Genomic DNA, 20,778 nt, shown 5'->3' on the forward strand with positions numbered 1-20,778 from the left:
TGAAGAAATAAAATGTGATATAGCCACACAATAGATACGATTTGGCAATAAAAAAGAATGAAGTTCCAATATATACAAAATATGGATGAACCTTCTAATCATTATGCTAAATGAAATATATCAGACATAGAACACACATTGTATAACATTTATATGAAATGTACAGAATAGGTAAATCACTAAAAACATAAATTATATTAATAATGATTGCCTAGTACTGGGAGAGGTGAGGGAGAATGGGAGAATGATTGCTTTTAGGGGAGCAGAGAGTGATGAAAATGTTCTAAAATTGACTGTGGTTATGGTTGCACAACTCTGAATATACTATAAACCGTGAATTATTGCACTTTCAGGGGCTCCTAGATGGCTCAGTTGGTTAAGTGGCCAACTTTGGTTCAGGTCATGATCCTGCAGTTCATGAGTTCGAGCCCAACATTGGGTTCGGAGCTGACAGCTTGGAGCCTTGGAGTCTGCTTTGGATTCTGTGTTTCTCTCTCTCTCTGTCCCTCCCCCTGCTCATGCTCTGCCTCTCTCTCTCAAAAATAATATTTTTTTTATTTAAAAAAAAAATTTTTTTTTAACGTTTATTTATTGTTGAGACAGAGAGAGACAGAACATGAACGGGGGAGGGGCAGAGAGAGGGAGACAGAATCGGAAGCAGGCTCCAGGCTCTGAGCCATCAGCCCAGAGCCCGAGGCAGGGCTCAAACTCACGGACCTCAAGATCGTGACCCGGGCTGAAGTCGGACGCTTAACCGACTGAGCCACCCAGGCGCCCTCTCAAAAATAATATTTAAAAAAAAATTTTTAATTATGCGCTTTAAGTCAGTAAAGCATATGATATGTGAATTACATCAGTAAAGCTGATGTATTTATATAAAGAAATTTCAGGCAAAATAAATTAGCAGATTCACACTAAAGAAAATACAAGGATGTTTTTCAGGCAGAAGTTAAGAGAATTCCAGATGGAAACTACAAGATGCAGAGAGAAAGAACTATAGAAAAAGTAAGCATATTGGAAAAACTAAATAAACGATTGCTGTATGGGATACACATACACAGACACTAGCACTAACAGCAAAATAAGGATAGAGTTAAAGGGTTTGATGGTCCCTGTATTGTCTAAAAAGGAGTAATATTCATAGTAATTTATACTGCACTTTAATAAAGTCAAGGATGTATTTTGTAATATCTAAAGTAGCCACTGAAATTTAGCAAGGGGGGAAAAGGAATGAAAAATAACTAGTACAAAGGAAAGCAATGAATATATGAATAAAACAAAAAACATATGCACAAGTAGAAAACCAAGATGTAACATAGATTTATGCCCAAATATCTCTAATTAATCAGAGATAACTAGATATGTCAAATAAAAGACAAAGCTTAGCAGACTGGATTTAAAAATTACATGCCGCTTACAAGGGGCACACTTAAATTTAAGAGTACAAAAAGGATGCAAGTAAAAGTTGGGGAAAAGATACAATGCAAACACTAACCAAAATAAACGTCATGTAGCCATACTAAAAATCAGAAAAAGTAGACTTTAAAGAAAGTAGTATTGCTAGAGCTAGAGGACTATTTAATAATGATAAAAGAGTCAAGTGCCAGAGATAGAAAAATTCCAATTTAATTGTACCTCATAACTCAGCCTCAAACCATATAGCAAAAAACTTCAGAGAATTAAAAAAAAAAAAGACAAATCCACATCATGGAATATGATTTTAATACACTTCACAGTAATTAACTGAAAAAGCAGGGGAAAAAATTAGAAAGGATAAAGACTTATTACTTGTACAATGCAACCAACTTGACCTACTTGATATATACAAAGTAAGAAAACAATTACCCAACAAAAGCAATATACATTCTGTGTATACATGGAATTATCAACATTGACGTAATGCTATTTCCAAAGACTGAAACCAGACACAAGTTCTTTAACACAGTGTAATTATGCTAAAAATCAAAAACTAAGGTAACTAAAATATCTTCATGTATCTAGTTAAGTAATAATTTTCAAAATAATCCAAGACTCAAAAAAAATCACATGGAAATTTTTTCATGTTTTAAACATTTATTTGCATACAATGCAGATAAAGTCATAATTAAAGGGAAAAATAGGCTCGAATGCATATATAAGAAAAAGAGAAAGGCTGCAAATCAATAATCTAACTATTCATCTCAAGAAATAGAAAAGAGATAGGAAATAAACTCTCCAAAAAAAGTCAAAGGAAATACGGACCAGGAAAATAATGAAATAGAAAACAAACATAAAATAGGATCAACAGGGGTGCCTGGGTGGCGCAGTCGGTTAAGCGTCTGACTACAGCCAGGTCACGATCTCGCGGTCCGTGAGTTCGAGCCCCGCGTCAGGCTCTGGGCTGATGGCTCGGAGCCTGGAGCCTGTTTCCGATTCTGTGTCTCCCTCTCTCTCTGCCCCTCCCCTGTTCATGCTCTGTCTCTCTCTGTCCCAAAAATAAATAAAAAAAGTTGAAAAAAAAATTAAAAAAAAAAAATAGGATCAACAATGAATCAAAGATGGGTTCTTTGGTAAGTCCTTATAATAAAACTGATAAACTCCTGGCAAGACTGATCCAGAAACCAAGACAACACAAATTACAAATAAAAGAAATGAAAAGGGGGGGAGGCAGCATTGCTACAGATCCTTCAGGTATTAAAAAAAGAATAAATAAAGGTAGTAAGAGGACATTAAGAAAAACTTCATGTCATTAGAATTGAAAGCAAGAAACTGACAAATCCCTAGAAAAACAGAATGAGTCAAAAGTGACACAGAAGATAGAAAATCTAAGTACCATAATTATTAAAAAACGGAATCTACAAATAAAAATCCTTCCCACAAAAAAATATTCCAGGCCCAGATGGCTTTACCTATGAATTCTACCCAACATTTAAAGCGAAAAATAATACCAATCTTAAACTCATACACAGGACAATAAAGGTGTAATACTTCTCAGTTTTTTTGAGCACACCATAACTTTGATACCAAAGTTTGGCAAGATCATAAGAAAGGAATATTCCAGGACAACTGATAAATATAGATGAAGAAAAAAAATAAAGAAAATAATAGTCAATTGAATCCAGTGATATAATAAAATATATAATTCATCAAAACTAAACCGTGATTATTCCAGAAACACAAAGATGGTTTAACATTTTTTAAATGTAGTTAACCATATTAAAAAAAGGAAAAAAAATCCTCTAATCATCTCAAAATTAAGATATAGTATTTGATAAAAGTAAACACCATTTATGACAAAAATTCTTAGCAAACTAGGAATAGAAACTTTCCTAATCTGATAAAGATTCTATTAAAAAAAAAAAAAAAAACTACAAGAATCATACTTAATTTTGAAATGTTGAACACTGTTTTACCTCTGAGATTAGGAATCAGACAATGATGCCTGCAATCACCACTTTAACATCATAGTGGAGCTATGATGCTCCAGAGCATATAAGCAAAGGAAAAGAAAAAAAAAAGTATAAGGAATGAAAAAAAAACAGGCTTTCACTTTTTACAGATGGCATGACTCTGTAGATGGAAGATCCAAAAGATTTGACTAAGTATTAGAAATAAATGAAGTTAGCACAGTCTCTGGATGTAAGATCACGATACCTAAACTAAAGCATTAGATTTTATATGCCTGCAATTAGTAATATTTTAAAATATCATTTATAGTAATATCAAAAAACAAGTAACTTGAATCTTTAATTGAGTAGATTAAATGTAATAAAAAATGTATAGTGATGCAAGACCTAGACACAGAAAAAAAAACAGAAAGTTTTATGGGAAATGTAGAGAAAACCTAGGTAAATAGCGAGATAAACCAGATTCACAGGTTGAAAGATTCAGTATAAAGACGTCTATTTAGCCCTACATTAATTCATACAGATTTAATGTAGTCACAATAAAAAATCCCTATAGGTTTTTTGTGGCAATTGATAAGCTGCTACTAAAATTTATACAGAAAAGAAATGGACCAAGACTAGCCACATTAAACTTGAACAAATAGGTGGACTTACTCTACCCAACATCAAGATGATCTCAAGGCTTGTGGGTTCAAGCCTTGCGTCAGGCTCTGTGCTGACAGCTCAGAGCCTGGAGCCTGCTTCGGATTCTGTGTCCCTCCCTCCCTCTCTCTGCACCTCCCCCCGCTCGTACTCTATCTCCCTCTTTCTCTCAAAAATAAATAAATGTTAAAATTCAAATAAATAAACAAATAATAAAGCTATAATGAGATATGACATTTTTTAAAAAAAATTTTTTTAACGTTTATTTATTTTTGAGACAGAGAGAGACAGAGCATGAACGGGGGAGGGTCAGAGAGAGGGAGACACAGAATCTGAAACAGGCTCCAGGCTCTGAGCTGTCAGCACAGAGCCCGACGCAGGGCTCGAACTCACGGACCGCGAGATCATGACCTGAGCCCAAGTCGGCCGCTTAACCCACTGAGCCACCCAGGCGTCCCAAGATATTATGACATTTGTGCCAAGATAGCAAAGTGGACAAATGGAGTGAAGAAGAGAGCCCCAAAATAAACCCAGGCATGGACAGCTGCTTGATTTATTATAAAGGCAGCACTGCACAATAGGTTCTTTCCAAAAACGGTGATGGTCAACTGGATAGTAAATGAAGAAAAAATATGGATCCTACCTAATAATCACAAAAAACAAATTCTAGATGAATCACAGTAAAGGCAAAATGATAAAACTCCTAGGGAAAATGTTTTCATGATAATGCACTAGAGAAAGATATTGTAAATAAGGCAAAGAATTAATTATAAAGACAAAGATTGGTTTTGACTACCTGGATAATTATTAAAGAACTTCTGTTCATCTATAGACACCATCAATAGAGTGAAAAGACCAAAGTAGGAGAAGATATTTGTAATACATATTAGGGTTCATACGTAGCATACATTAACAAATCCAACAGATCCGTAAAAAGACAAAAGACAATACAACTGAATAAAATGGGATAAAAACCAACGGGCATTTCACAAGATATTCAAAATGGTGCAAATCCTTAGATCCCAACCATCAAGGAAATACAAACTACAATCACAATGTTATACCACTGCATACTGCTCAGAATGGTTAAGAAAAAGTACTGACATTACAAAGGGCTGGTGAAGACGTGGAGCAAATGAGTCTTACAAGCTACTGATTGGAAGTATAAATTGTTACTGTTTAGTAAACTTATTCAACAAAAACATGCATAAAATGAACCAGCAATTCTACCACCAAAAGAGAAATAAAATGATGTTCATGGTAGTACCATTCATAAAAGCCTCAAACTGAAAACATCCCAAATTTCTGTCCAACATTAAAACTGATAAATTATGGATGGTGACAGGACAGAATACTGCACAGTAGTGTTAAAAAAAATGTTACACGCAACAACATGAATTTCACAACATCAGCAAAAAAATATTATATGAAGTTAAAAAAAGAAAACAAATTTATGGAGTTAAAAGTCAGAATTGTGGTTATTGCTCAGGGAGACAGATGTGTGACTGGAAAGAGTGTGAGGGAGCTTCTAGAGTGCCAGTAAATTTATTTCTTGACCAGGGTGATGGTTTCACAGAGTTGCTAATTTTGTAACAGTTCACCCAACTGCACACTTACCATTAATACTTTTCTGTAAAAGTATGTCAATAAAAGGTTTTAATATTTCATCAATCAGTATCTCCAGCCTTGTTCAAACAAGCTCATACCTCACATCGTCTAATGCTGTGTTCACCTTTCACTCAAATCAAAGACAAATTACCATATGATTTCACTTATATGTGAAATCTAAAAAACAGAACAAACGAACTAACAGAAATAGAATCATGAATACAGAAAACAAAGTGGTGGTTGCCAAACATTAGGGGGTTGGAGGGAAGAGCAAAACTGGTGAAGGGGTTAAGAGGTATAAACTTCCAGTTATAAAATAAGTCATGAGGATGATAAGTATAGCACAGGGAACAAAAAAGCCAGTAATATTATAATAACATTGCATGGTGACAGATGGTAACTATACTTACGGTGGTAAGCACAGCCTAATGTATAGAACTGTCGAATCACTATGTTGTACGCCTGAAACTAACAGAACACTGTCAACTATATGTCAATTTTTTTATAAAGCTTTCCTTCAACTTTCTGTAATGGACACCCATGGAAAGTATAGTCCCTGGTGCTATGGTAATAACAATATCCAATCTCTAAGAGCAGCAATGCCAGTCTAAGAGGCAAAGCTGTATATAACCTCCAGTGTCTCAAGAAGCAAAAAGCAATGACCTTGACAGACTGTCCCTTGACATTATCTTGGCTGTGGTTCTGGGTATGGTTCTAGATGTCTAGCCTCCCTTGGGTCCTGATTTCCGTACGTGAACCACCTGGTATCTAACTGCCTCCCAAAGAACCCTTCCTAATGCCATCACATTGGGAGTTAGGGCTTCAATATCTCAATTTGGGGATGACAAACATTCAGCCCATAACAACTGATACATTATTCTTCCCCCATCAAATTACTCTTTCTCTTTCCCAAGAGTGGGCCATACCTTACTACTTCTTCACCGTCCCCTCATTTGTTAACTTTTTGGAATTTGACCTCTCCTAACCACTTTTACTAAATTACTGGGTCATCCATGCACTCCTCTTAACTACTAAATATATTGGTCTATTTATCAAGTAAGTTTTTTTTCCAGATGATTTCCCCTCTCCCTCCTTCTTATCCAATTAAAATACCTCAACCTTGACAATTTTTCCCAGTCCCCTGCCCACTTCTCTTTCCTTTCTTCCTTCTCTTCTCCCTCCTTCTCTCCTCCCCCTCTGCCTTCTCTCTAAAAATTCATCTGTTCCCAATATCTCAATCCTGGTAATTCCCAACTCCACATATTATTTCCACCATCTCATAATAAATTTCCAACTACAGCTCTAAAATATTTCCCTAAGGCACTTGTACCCCAATGTTTATAGCAGCACTCTCAACAATAGCCAAATTGTGGGAAAAGCCTAAATGTCCATCAACTGATGAATGGATAAAGAAATTGTGGTTTATATACACAATGGAGTACTACGTGGCAATGAGAAAGAATGAAATATGGCCCTTTGTAGCAACATGGATGGAACTACAGAGTGTTATGCTAAGTGAAATAAACCATACAGAGAAAGACAGATACCATATGTTTTCACTCTTATGTGGATCCTGAGAAACTTAACAGAAACCCATGGGGGAGGGGAAGGGAAAAAAAATGAGGTTAGAGTGGGAGAGAGCCAAAGCATAAGAGACTCTTAAAAACTGAGAACTGAGGGTTGATGGGGGGGTGGGAGGGAGGGAAGGGTAGGTGATGGGCATTGAAGAGGGCATCTTTTGGGATGAGCACTGGGTGTTGTATGGAAACCAATCTGACAATAAATTTCATACATTAAAAAAATTAAAAAATAAAAAAAATAAAATATGTCCCAAAGATACCGCAATTTAATTGCCTCCAAAATGTTACTGGACTAAAACTAATCAATACCTTTACCATACTTTTCTAGCCATTCAAAAGAGAAGCATTAAGTTCAGATCCAACTCTTCCTTTCTCATCCACTATGATATCCAAACACTAGGTAATCTACTCAGATCCATCACTCCATTCAAGCCTTCTACCAAAATGCTATTTGTCTTCACAACCTTCTCTTCCATGAACGATTATAATGGCTATTCCTTTTTGTCTCTCATATCTCCAATATATCTTATACACTGCGATCAGAGCAATACAACATCCTCAAATCAGACAGATTCAGTAGTTACTTGCCTTCAAAAGCTCCTCACTGCCTACCATACACATTCTCCTCAGCATCAGTAAAGTATTTAAAAATCCATGACTTCCCTACAAAAAGCTTATGCTTGAACCACACGGGAACATTCCTTCCACAGAATTCTCAGTCCAGTGATCTTTTCAGCCTGGAATGCCCTCTTTCTCTTTGAATTTCCCTCACAAATGGAAATCTAAATTCTTCCCTCAAGGTTCAGCTACAAAATTAGGCCTTCTATTAAGTCTTCTTCCATTGCCAGTAAAACTGCTCCTTCTTCTATAATCCCACAATACTTTTATATTTCTAATATAAGACAATTCACTTTCCCTTGCATTATTGTTAGTTGTATTTATAAAGCACTATATTGTGTAGTTTAAGGAGTTCATTTAATTTTCACAGCAACTCTGTAAATGAAGTACTGAGCCAATTTTTTAGGGATGAAACAGGCAGAGAGGCTAAGTAACTGGACTTAACATACACACACACACACACACACACACACACAGACACACTACTAATTCCAAATCTAACAATTAAAATTTACATTTATTAAGTGCAAAGACTCCAAGGCCCCTTGCATAGCCCTTTCTGTGTAACAGATCCTTTGTGTTTTAATATAACCCTGTTTTACTTGTCTGAATTTAATCCATTCTTGAAGACACAACTCAAAAGTTTCGTCTCCTCTACTTAGCTTTCCTTGACTCTTCCAGGTCTTACTGATCTTTCTTTTAGGCTGTACCATACTACTTGCAACGTTTTTACAAACACCTTTTTTGTATATATTTTAACATACAGTTAGTCTTACCAATAGGTCTATAAACTTGGGACCAACCACCATGTCTTATTTCACTGTGATATCTTCTAACCACCTAGCTCTCAGTTGGTGTTGTTTTACCTATTTTCTGATTGACGCTCAGTCCCCAATTTATCCCCTGCTCCAATTCTAAGTCCTTTAGTTTTTGCATTATAGGTATGGATCAACTATTGTGACTAACTAAAAAATATATTTTAACAGTAAATATTACTCAACCGACTCACAGGTCACGTAAGTATTTTAATCATCTGATGGAAGAAAAATCAAGAGCGATTATTTTAGATGACTGTAGAGGGCAGCAAAGCAATAGTAGTATCCTCAAAGATCTGCATTTTTCTTAGGCAATTTCAGAGTTGTTTTTATATTTTAGCAGATATTGTTAGGATTCAAACTTTTACAAAGCAAGAGACTTTTTTTGCATGCTCTATACAAATTTCACCAACTACTTATATATTTAAACATTTTCACAATCAATATAACAAAACTGCGTCAATGTCCAGATCCTTTTATACACATATGGAAAAATAAGTTTGATAAGCAATCCATGGCTTCAAAATAGCCACCAAAAATTGCTAACTCTTACAAATCTAAAACTTGAAATGGTTTTCACAATCTTAAATGTGGAAAAGAATGTCAATAGTTAACCAGTCTTATTTCTTCCTAAGAATAGGTGTCTTCATTAGTGTTATTAATTCTGGCCTTGATATGCCTTCTTTTATTATTCAAAATCAGTCCGGTAACCATAGAAGCTATACCAGCTTTAAAAGAAAAAAATAAATAAATCTTTGACATTGTACTAGTGTACAACGAAGAGAAGTAACAATTTGAAAGAGAATAGGATTTCCTTACCATTATACTTCAATATTAAGGTTCATTCTGGTTTTCAGATGAACTAGCCAAAGCTGTATAAAATAATCACAGATTTATAATCATATACTTACAATGCTTATAGGAATGGAGAGGCTACTATAAAAGTTGACAGTCAATACAAGCGGATTATTTGAACATGTTACTCAAGGCTTTTGTTCGTGGTAATTTTTTATCTCTTAACTTTAACAAGCAGAAATCTGAGGTTCAGAACAGCTGCTAGAGACATTAACATATGCAGACTCATGGTTTAGTGAAAAATGCTATGATGTTCTAGCCCTATGTCCATAATGAGAAGGATAAAACTGTAGTTAAGTACCTTCTCCCACTTGAATCTCTTCAATAAAAAATAAATAAAATAGAGAAGCTTTTAAAAATTTTGCATTTAAAATAAAGTAACCAGGGTATCCCTAAGGACATTTAAAAACTAGACAGTTTAATGGTGTGACTTAGCCAATATTTAAATTGAACTTCTAGCCATGAATGATTATCTCTAATCTGAATCAAATTAGAAGGGAATTTGGAGTTCATAATGACAGGACACTTATGAAATGAATCTTAATCTAGCCCACAGTAGCTAAGACTAAATTAGAAATCATATTAATAAGTTTCAAAACAGCCTAAGATAATCTAGTAATAATGACAATCATGTCTATCATGGATAACACATAGAAATAGTTACTATATGAATATGATTGTGAACCACAGTTCACCAATACTACTATTTCATTAACATTTTTGGTTTTCCTCTAAAGTGAAGACATTAGAAGGGTCAAGCACAGGGTCATGTGGGTGGCTCAGTCAGTTGAGCGTCAGACTTCAGCTCAGGTCATGATCTCATGGCTCATGAGTTCAAGTCCCAAGTCAGGCTCTGTGCTGACAGCTCAAAGCCTGGAGCCTGATTCAGATTCTGTGACTCCCTCTCTCTCTCTGCCCCTCCCCTGCTTGCACTCTGTCTCTCTCAAAAATAAATAAACATTAAAAAAAAAAAAGGCATCAAGCACATTGTTAATTGTATACAATGTTCTCAACACTGAGTTGGAGTCTTAGTTGTATGCACCTATATTTATAATTGCCTCTTGGTTTTTTCAGGTCCTTCCCAATAACAACACTGACATATTTCCATTACAAAACAGATTAGGTATCTTAATCTTACACTTTATTTTGAAAATTCAAATTCAGGGTGAGATGTGATATACACAAAGTGAGGCATGTCACACATAGGCTGTTTAAACTACATATGCCCTGAGATAAATAATGCACAGCTGATTTTACAATACCAAAGGAAAAAAACTGTATTCCTCCTAGAAGATCAATTTTGCAAACATCTCGATTCAAAATGGGTAAGACAATGGGGAATAAAGACACAAACCTAAAGATAGCAAAAACGAATTTTTAGAAAAAAAGAAAAGCCAATGAAGAACTATCTCATCAAGCAACATCTTTAAAACCTACCAACCTCTTCTAGCTTATTAGACAATATGTATGTATTCACTCCCCCCCCATCTAGGAAAGTAGGAATAGGACTGTCAAAATAGGAATAATATCAAATATACAAATCCCTCTAGGGATATACTTCTGAGTGTGTTCTGTACAACATAGCTTCTGCAATGTAACAGGTATTACACAAAAAAGATTTTTTTTAATTAGTTTGTAAAACAGTATATTTTATGGAATAATTTTTTAAGCTATTAGTATATTAATGCATATAGTGACTTTACATAAGCGGGTTATATAGCTGGTTTTTTTTCCATTCCCAAGTCTATTTAACCACAGTATTTTATCCCAGAAACATATCTTCTGAGACTTGAATTCAACAGAAACACTTTGGCAAACGTTGCTCTAAACCTAAAAACATGAAGGAAAAAAAAAGTGAATAGAATGTGTATGCTTTTTCCTCTAATGACCACATGTCACATTATTAAACACAAAGGAGGGTAGGCATCCAGGGACTAAGGAATGAAAGATATCTAGGATCAGATAAGAAATAAAATCAAGTTCACAAAAGTTTCATAGTTACTTATTATAGCTATTATTCTATTTTATTTCATTATTTTACTTCAATATGGAAGATGAAATCCTAACCAAGTATTCTCTTCATGCCAATTATGTTACAGCAAATTTGGTCAATTCCTTAAACAGTTATTAATGGGCAAAAAAGCAAATGTTAATAAAATCTATATAGTTTGAAAAATAATCTTTGTTTATTACAATACTTGTTATGATACATACAATGAAGCATGAGGCAAGATCTCTACTGCAAAGAGCACACATTACAAAACAACTTATAATTAAATACTACATAACAAATGTAAGAGTAACTAGAAAGAAGAAAAGCTCACTTTAGTCAAGAAGTGGTGAGGGAAGGCTTCACAGAGAAAACTGATCTTAAACCAGCTATTTCAGAATTTCACTAGGTAGGCAGGAAGAGTAATATTATTTTAGGCCTTATGAGTAAGGACCAGGGACAGGCATTACCTACTTCAGAGAAACATATAGTTTAGGCCTGCACTGTCCAATATGGTAGCCTCCAGCCACACGTGACTACTGAGCACATCAAATACAGCTAGTTTAAATAACAATCTGTAAGTTAAAATACACACCAAATTTCAAAGACTTAACTAGGAAGGAAAATGTAAAATATCTCAATTTTTTAGTATCAAATGCACAGTGAAATGATATTTTGGTTATACTGTGTTAAATAAAATACATGATTAAGGTTAATTTCACCTGTTCCTTTTACTATTTCTAACGTGGCATAAGGATAACTTAAAATTCTGTGTATGGGGGCGCCTGGGTGGCGCAGTCGGTTAAGCGTCCAACTTCAGCCAGGTCACGATCTCGCGGTCCAGGAGTTCGAGCCCCGCGTCGGGCTCTGGGCTGATGGCTCAGAGCCTGGAGCCTGTTTCTGATTCTGTGTCTCCCTCTCTCTCTGCCCCTCCCCCGTTCATGCTCTGTCTCTCTCTGTCCCAAAAATAAATAAAAAACGTTGAAAAAAAAAGTTTTTTTAAAAAAATAAAAATAAATAAAAAAAAAATTCTGTGTATGGCTCATATTATATTTCTACTGGACAGTGCTAGTTTAAATTTGACTTTGCTATTAAACTCCTGAAATAAAGAAATTTGAGTGCCTACTATATGCCAAGCACTTCTGATACATTAGTGAACAAAAGAGTGGAATATTTCTTTCAGATGAAGAACCACATCTGGTCAAATCATAAATTTAAATGTTGTAATAAAGAGCACTCATCAAGGGAAGAAAGAATCATCTGAAGATGTCTCTCAAACTACAAATGTCCCAATCCCCAGGCTCTACTCCCCACCCCTCTTGCAAAAATTGTCAATCCAGTAAATCCACAGTGGAGCCTGTTTGAATGTTACTTGAAAAAGATTCCCTAGTAACTAAGATTTGAACCCAACTGCACACCCTACTTCTGCTGACCCTGGCTAGCTGAGAACAGTGATTTATAGCACCGCCTTTCCTTTTAACTTTATTTCTTCTGAATAACCCTAAGCTGAGAGCTTAAAAAGCCTCCACTCAGTGCAAAGCTAACCTATTTAAAATAAGAACAAGTTTGATTTCTCTAAGCCATTAAAGTTCAAGGAAATCAAAGTTTTTTAAAAAATACTTTCCTATCTATAGATCCACAGGTATAATTTACTATCTTACACCTACAAAATAATCATCTGAAGTGCTGAAAGACATACTGCCAATTCTTAGCCACTTAATCCAGTTATGAGATGGCATATTTTTACACATGCCTCAAATTCCAGTTTATGAATATCTACACAATGCAACAGGTAGTTCTTTCCTACTCATCTTAATTAGCAGAATGAATGTTGGGCAGTAAATAGGACTACAAGAAAAACAATCACCCTGTATGCTATATGAAAGAGAATACATAAAATTGAGATTAAGTATGCAATACAAGATCGTTTCTAAAACAGTGTAGTACTATTATAAAATAGTACTAAAAATAGTATAGCATGAGTATAAAATAGACTACAGTACCTGCAATATGGCTGTTTCCAAAGTCATAAGGGGAAGCTCTCACTAAAGTTTTAAATGAATTATCTATAGTACAATAATTGAGTCATTTAGGAAAAAAATTAAGGCTCACCCTTGATAAAGAGTCAGGATAAATTTTATTTAAATAAATTATTAAATGTCAGAACCTAGTATAAAAATAGAAATCTTGGGGTGCCTGGGTGGCTCAGTCCATTAGGCATCCGACCCTCGATTTCAGCTCAGGTCATTATCTCATGGTTCCTGGGCCTCCTTGGGATTCTCTCTCTGTCCCTCCCCCATAAGTGCTCGCTCTTTCACTCTCTCAAAATAAATAAACTTAAAAAAAAAATAGAAATCTTAAGTTTTATGAAATTCAGGAAAGGATACATAGTCAAGACTTTAAAAAATTTTAGATAAAAATACAAAAGGTAATCAAAAGTATGACATTTATGGTACTTACATTTTTGGACCTGAATGCTTGGAACATAAAATCATCTTTAATAATCATTCTATTACTAACTTAAGGATTGATTTTATCCTAAATTTATATATTAATAGCCATTATTAATTAAATGCCACATCTTTCACAAACTAGTTAGTCCTTACTATGAACTGTTATAAGGACTTTAATGGATTATAGAATATGCTATAACAATATGTTATTTACTCTAATTTTAAAGGGGCAAATCACAAAATGTCAAAATACTCTATTTTTTAACAAAGGTATCCTAGGCAGCTTCTCTTCAGTAATTTTCAAATAATAGGCAAGAAGTCATAAGTTTAACTTCCTAACTATACAAATGCAAAATGCCCATTAGAGTTCCTGAATCACTAAATTAAATATATTTAAGCATAATGAAATAAACAAGACAGTAAATACACACATGCACACACAAATATAAAATTGCCCAGCTTTTTCCAGTTCCTATTTCTGATGCTATGGCTAAATACAAGAAAAGAAGATCTGGGGTTTTTTGCTTACTTTTAAATTTGGCTCACTTTCGAATTATATCTGCTAAGAATGCGGAAAGATTTATATGGGCAGTACATATTATAGGCTCCAACCTGATACTATCAGTAACTTGATAAGGTAGAAGCTTACTTGTGACACTTTTCTCCAACTCTACATTTTCAATACATTCCAAGTGACCTTAGGGAACTGCCAAATCTTAAAATGCATTCCACATCATCAAGGGAAGATTCAACTTGGTTCCATACAATTACAAAAGTTAATTTCACTGTATCCTCATATTCTAAGAATTGGTCTTCTGAATATTTATCTGAAACAAATTTAACAAATATTTAAAGAGCACTGACTGCGCTACACATTAAAAAAAAAAAAAAGCTGTAAAGTGCAAATAGATTAAGTTAATTACCTTGAAAACTCAATTCAAGACATTAGGGTAGAACTGAGGAATGGCAAATACCAGGCAAGTTAGTTTATAATGTGCAATGCTACTAACACTTGAATGTTTACCATATTCCATGCACTGTTTTATTATTTTATTCTTTGACTTAGTTCTCTCAACAACTCTACACACAAGGTGATATCTTTTTTTTTTTAAGATGAGATTAAATAGCTTGCCAACAATTCACAAAGCTATTAAGTGGCAACCTGTTTTTCAGAATCAAACTGCCCATTTAGTATTTAAACAATAAAGATCAGAAAGAGACAGAAACAAACTTCTACCACCTACCACAATGTCTAATCCCACTAAGATCTGCCTCACTGATTTTAAAAAGTAATTTTACTTCTCACAATTCACATTTATCTTTACCTAATGCGTTTGGAATCCCTCTTCTGGGCAACCCCACAGTACCTCATGCAGATCTCTATCATAAACACTTGACTGTCCTATAATCAACAATTGTCTTCATGTCTATCACAATGCTGTAAGCTCCTTGAAGCCAGAACTCTGCCTTATTCATGCTTTATGTCCCCAAGTGCCTATCAAGTGCCAGGAATACAGAAAGTACTGAAAGTGCTGTTCAAGATTCAATTTAATAATAGATCTTCTTTATCGTCATTTATCATTAAATAAAACCTTGATGAAAATGTAAAGTCATGGAATCCTAGATTCAAATAGGAATGGACAAAGACCAAACAGGCTTTATTATCTCCTTCATTGATACCATACCCCTGCTAACAGTCTCTACTTTTCAAGAAGAATGTTGGAAGGAAAGTGAGATAAACCTCATCACATATGAACTGAATATTGCTATCATAAAGAAATATAGCTGAAACTAATTTAACACTGTGTGTTAACTATACTTCAATTAAAAAAAAAGAAATATGGAATTCTAGAAAAATGGGATTTAAATAAATGGGACTTATCAAGTAACTTGATGTTGTAAATCTAGTCCCCTTGACCTTTATACCTAAGAATTTCTCAGGCTTAAAAAACAAAACAAACAAACAAAAAAACCCCAGAGTTTGTAAACCTGTAAAATTCTCACTTTAAAAGTTCAGTTCTTCAAATAAGACAGATAGTATACACCCTCAAAACAGCAAATATATGTAATTTTTTACACCTTTCAGAATATCAAATCTACCAGTTGCAAGGGTTTTGTTTTAGCACATGAACAGGACATTAAAATTATCTTGTACTAATAGATGACATTGCAGATGTTGAGCATAGTTAAGGTCATGCTACATGTGAGCAGCATATCCAAAAAAGCAGCAAAAAGAAAAAAAACTGTACGTGTCAAACAAGTAAAATATTCTGATTAACAAATCATCAGATAATCACCTCTTTAAAGCCTAAAAATCTTTTCAATTCTAAAACTGACTACTCAAACATTAGTACACGCAAAACCTTGTAAGGAGTGCTACGAATGTCAAATCAACAAATAGGTTACATGAAGACAATTCTACTTCCATACTTACTAAGCACCCATAAGTCAGGACAACTGTGCCCTACTCAAAGACTGAATTCTAAAATAGAGAGAGGTTGATAGAAAAAAAAAAAAAAAAAACTTGTCATAAGGGTTCACAAATTAGGGTGTTATTAACACTACAAGCCAGAAAAGGAAGCTCTTTAAAAGAACAGTGCACAGAAACACAAACCCAGTGCCTGTCTCTACAACTACCAGCAAAATTGACTCTAAAAACTTGAATTTACACCTGCTCTAAATCACAGTCCATTTGCCTATACTGCTTGAATTTTTAGGACCTTAAATAAAAATATCAAGCCCCTCCAATAGCACATCACCAAAAAGGATTTAAAGAAAAACACACCTTTCTTCTGCATGAAAACCGTGTGTTCCTTCAAAAGTAATCAGCCCTTGTACAAGCCCTTGAACAAGCACTATGAAATTATTATTCAAATTCAGTATCTTTGATTATATGCACATGTCACCTAGTTTCAGTCTTCTATAAGGCTTTGCTTAACAAGATAAGCCTTTATTAGAGGTACAAATAATATTCACTTAGTCCTTAACACAATCTAAATCAGGATAGTAAACTGTTAACACCCCCTCCAACTTTTCTCCCACTCAACTGTAATCCACCATCTTCCCTAATGGCAAAGAACAGAATACAAATTCAACGTAGAATCTTGCATCAATTTACAGAGGTAGCAGCATTAAGAATTGTGTTGTGGAACCAAACAGCTGGGGAGTGGAGATACAGAAACAATGCAGATTAGATAACAAGCCACTTATGAGGCTATACCCTGTAAATCAGAAACTTTCATTACCGTGCTTGAAAAGCTGTGGTGAATTGGTAGAGGAGATTCTCAGCCTATAAGGGGCACTCAATCTCTTGAAAACTCTGCCTCCCCTCATAAACCAACTACCCTGACACACCTCCCGGAACAGGACTCTCTTTCTTCTAAATCACACCATCCCAGAAATCCGCACACATCTCTCCTTTTAATAAACACTAATGAAACTTCTGGTTTCATTTACAATCCCACTAAACACAGATCCAACAGCAGCCTTATGTACCAATAAAAATGTCTTAGCTACACTAATCTTTGCGCAAGCGTTAAGTTTTGCTTCACCTTCCTCACCAAGTTGAGTGTTCGAATGAATAACTTCCTGCAGTATTTCGGTATTCCCAAAAGCCAAAGCTAATCCCCCCAAACTGGTGTGGCCTCACGTTCCCAAATCACCGCCTTCCATTAATGATCACTTAGTCCATCTCTCTTGCATGAGGCGACAGATTTTTTTTTTTTTTTTACAGGATCCTTATAACAAGTGGATTTCTAGTCTTGGATACCTAGGAACAGAATTTACAGAGACTAGCCCCCAAATGTGATAGGAAAACTGTAACATAAAATGAGGGGACGAGGCGTGGGGTCTGTTTTAATCTGAACAGCCAGAGCACAATCGATGCAATCAGGTATTTAACACACAAATCGAAGTCCTGAGGACAAACAGCGTTCGCTATAATAAACATGGACAGTGTGAGAGACGTCCCATAAACTGGAAGGCAGCGACGGGCTCAATGCAAAGCGATCCAGAGGCTGCCGGGGCAGAACCGGGCCGGAGGACGGAAGAGAACTGTAAGGAATACTGCAGGGTGGGCTAACATGGTGCCTTCTCCAGAGCGGGAGGCCAGGAGGGGTTGGGAGCCTACGGCTTCATCCCGTCGGGCTCTGGTCCCTGGAGGTATCTGGACTCACAGCTCAAGTTTCACCAGGGAAAAAAGGAGGCGGCAAACGTGCAGCCCGGCACCTTCGCCCCAGCCCAGAAGTCCGCGCTCTCGACTTCCTCCGCGAATGAGCGAGGAGGTAACGGTTCCCGGAGCAAACACGAAGGAGCTCCCCGCGGACCCAGCACTCGGCATCGGGCAGCGGCGAGCGGGGGAGGGGAGGGGAGCGGCCGGCCGGCCGCCCGGCGCAGCACTCGCCGGCCCCGGCCCTTCCCGGGCCTCGCCCCGGGCGCGGCGAAAAGTTTCCAGCCAAAGTCCGCGGCACCCTCTAGCGCAGTCAACCGCCGAGCACAACCGCCTTACCGCCCCGGAGGGCGGCCCGCGCCGGCCGGCGGTGGAGCCGGGACCCTCGGTCGCGCCTCCCTCAGCCCGCGCCGGCCGCCGAGGTTCACCTACCACAGAGCCGGGAGAAGAGCAGCAGCGGGAAGAGCAGCAGCAGTAGCGGCGGCGGCGTCGGGGGTGGCAGCAAGAGCCCGGCCCCGGGGGGAGAAGCGGAGGAAAGTTGTGCTTTGCCGCCTCCGGGACACAGCGGGGCCGGCCCCGGGGTCCGCGCCATCCCCCACCCTCCCCCCGGCCCTCTCGCTCGCCCGCCCCCCCTGCTCTCCCGGCCCCGGCGCCTTAGGCTCTGGGCTGCGGCAGCAGCGGCCGCGGCGGCAACGGCGGCGGCGGAAGGTCCGGCGCGCGCGTCCCCAACTCCCAGTTCTTGAGCCGTCGCCACCGGCTGACACTCAGCCGAGCGCTCGCGGCTGCCTCGACTCTGCCTTCGCCGACGCCACTGCCTAGGCTGAGGCGGGAGCCGCCCGCCGCTGCCGCCGCCGCCACTCCCCTCCCCCCGGCACCCGCCTGCCTCGAACTCCTGGGAACTCGGAACGCACCACCCCGCCCCGCACGGGAGGGGGAGAGGAAGCCGACCCTCAGAGCCGGCGCTGGGACTCTCCCGCCCTCCCTGCACAACTCCAGCTCCCGTCTGATCGCCGACTGCAAGCCGCGTCTCCTCCCACCCCGCCCTCCTACACACGCTCCTCCCCCTTCAAAAAAAAAAAAAAATCTCTTCTCTCCACTTTGATAACGGGTTTCTCCCAAAGCAGGGCTTTCAAGAGGACAGGAAAATCTGGAATAGGTTAGTAGGCCCCGCCCCTCGTTCCTGCCTCGTCCCCGCCTCGTCCCCCCTTCCAAATGTTTCCAATGGTCTCGCCCACTCCGCCCCTCGCGGGTCCACCGCTGCCCCGGCGCTGACGGAGGCGGAGGGCGGTGGGACAATCGTGCTGGCTGCTCGCCTCGCCCCGGCCGCGCTCTCCCTCTGGCGGGGTGCCGGGACAGGAGGAGGGGGAGTGGTGAGGAGGGAATGGCAGGATGGGCTGCCCTTCCGTTGCCCACGCTAAAGGTCCCTGTCTAGGAAGCTGAACACAGCCTGGAGAACTAGTCATCTCCCTCCTCGCCAGGGACGCAGGGGGCTGAAAGGAGAGACTTTCTCCTTCCTGCTTCCCGGGACAGCGGCGCTCTCCGAATCCCTTCTTTCTTCCCAGCCCCACTTTCCCCAGCCTTCCGAGGCTTGTTTGCACAGGCGATTTTCTTGCTCCTTTCTCTTGGGAGGGCGGTTTGGTGGAGGGGTCAACGGAGCCGAGCGAGGAGAGGGGCCCCCAGAAGGTTTGCTTTCTCGCTCTTGCTTCTCCGGCCGCCGGGCTGTCTGCTGTCCTCGCCGGGCGACTGGCAACAGGAGGCCATGGATTCCCCCATCGGAGCGCCTAGAGTGCGGTGGTGTTTTTCTTTGGTTTTGTTTCATTTGCATGTTCGCACGTGTAATTTTATTTTCATTGCTTGTTTTCCTTTGAGCTGACCGCGGTAAAGGGACCTGGGGAAGTGTTAAGCATTTGGCCCTAAGAGGTCTGGGATCCACCACGACCCTCCCTCACGCCAGATGGCTGCGCGCTCTGCCCTCTTCATCCACCCGCCACGCACAGCCCTGGTGGCCTGACCTTGAAGCCACAGCCCCTGGCGGTTCTGCTGGGGCGGTGGACAGTTTGGACTGTCCCGAGGGGTGCTGGAGGCAGAAGACACGTCCTCAGTCCTGATACCATTAACTAATTGTATGTAGGTCCTGCCATCTCCACCAGATAGTCGTAAATGTGGCTCCAACAAGAAGAAAAGTCGAACAAGGATTTAGCCGCCTATCGCAGCTAAAACTAATGCTTGCCTGCCGCCAAGAGCACGCCCCTTCCATCACTAGGGTTCCCCCACCCTCCACCCACTGATTTGCAATGTTTTACTCACCTCCAAAGCTACACACCATTCTACCCCTGCCTACCTCTCTTTTTTTCTTAACTTCCGCCTCCCATCCTGTCTCCCAGCGCTCTGGTTTAGTGCCTTCTCTTCTTCCACCCCCTTTCTCTTCTCTTTCTCTGCCTGTCTCTGTCGTCCCTTGTAAGCCTGTCTCCTCCAGCCACTCCTTTCCATCGCCTATCCTCAGGATGCGCTTGTGAATAAACCTTGTCCTGCGTCTCTACTGGAGAACCCCTGATGATGATCCTAATTGACGAAATGTAGCTATTGTGACATTCCTCAGCTGTGCTGACACCACCGTTTCCCTTGAGAAAATTTCTTTTCCTATTTTCTCATTCTCTAAACCT

The 20,778-nt window shown here is 38.8% G+C and overlaps 1 protein-coding gene across 3 annotated transcripts in view; it reads right to left on the reverse strand.

The window, feature by feature from the left end:
• Positions 1-18,729, reverse strand: part of NECTIN3 (nectin cell adhesion molecule 3) — a 127,710-nt gene extending 108,981 nt beyond the window's left edge. For 2 of the 3 annotated variants that reach the window (XR_015240323.1, XM_086675495.1), the window contains exon 1: positions 18,548-18,723. Coding sequence is in view for 2 of the 3 variants with exons in the window: in XM_086675495.1 (XP_086531621.1) it covers positions 18,548-18,707 (160 nt within the window). In the remaining variant the exon portion in view is untranslated. Of the gene's footprint in view, positions 1-18,547 lie in introns of all 3 variants that reach the window. The other variant, XM_086675496.1, reaches the window with a different exon arrangement.
• Between the last annotated feature and the right edge of the window lie 2,049 nt (positions 18,730-20,778).

The sequence above is a fragment of the Puma concolor genome, chromosome C2 (genome assembly GCF_028749965.1).
Source record: "Puma concolor isolate L17-30 chromosome C2, mPumCon1.1.hap2, whole genome shotgun sequence".
In the NCBI taxonomy this organism is placed as follows: domain Eukaryota; kingdom Metazoa; phylum Chordata; class Mammalia; order Carnivora; family Felidae; genus Puma; species Puma concolor.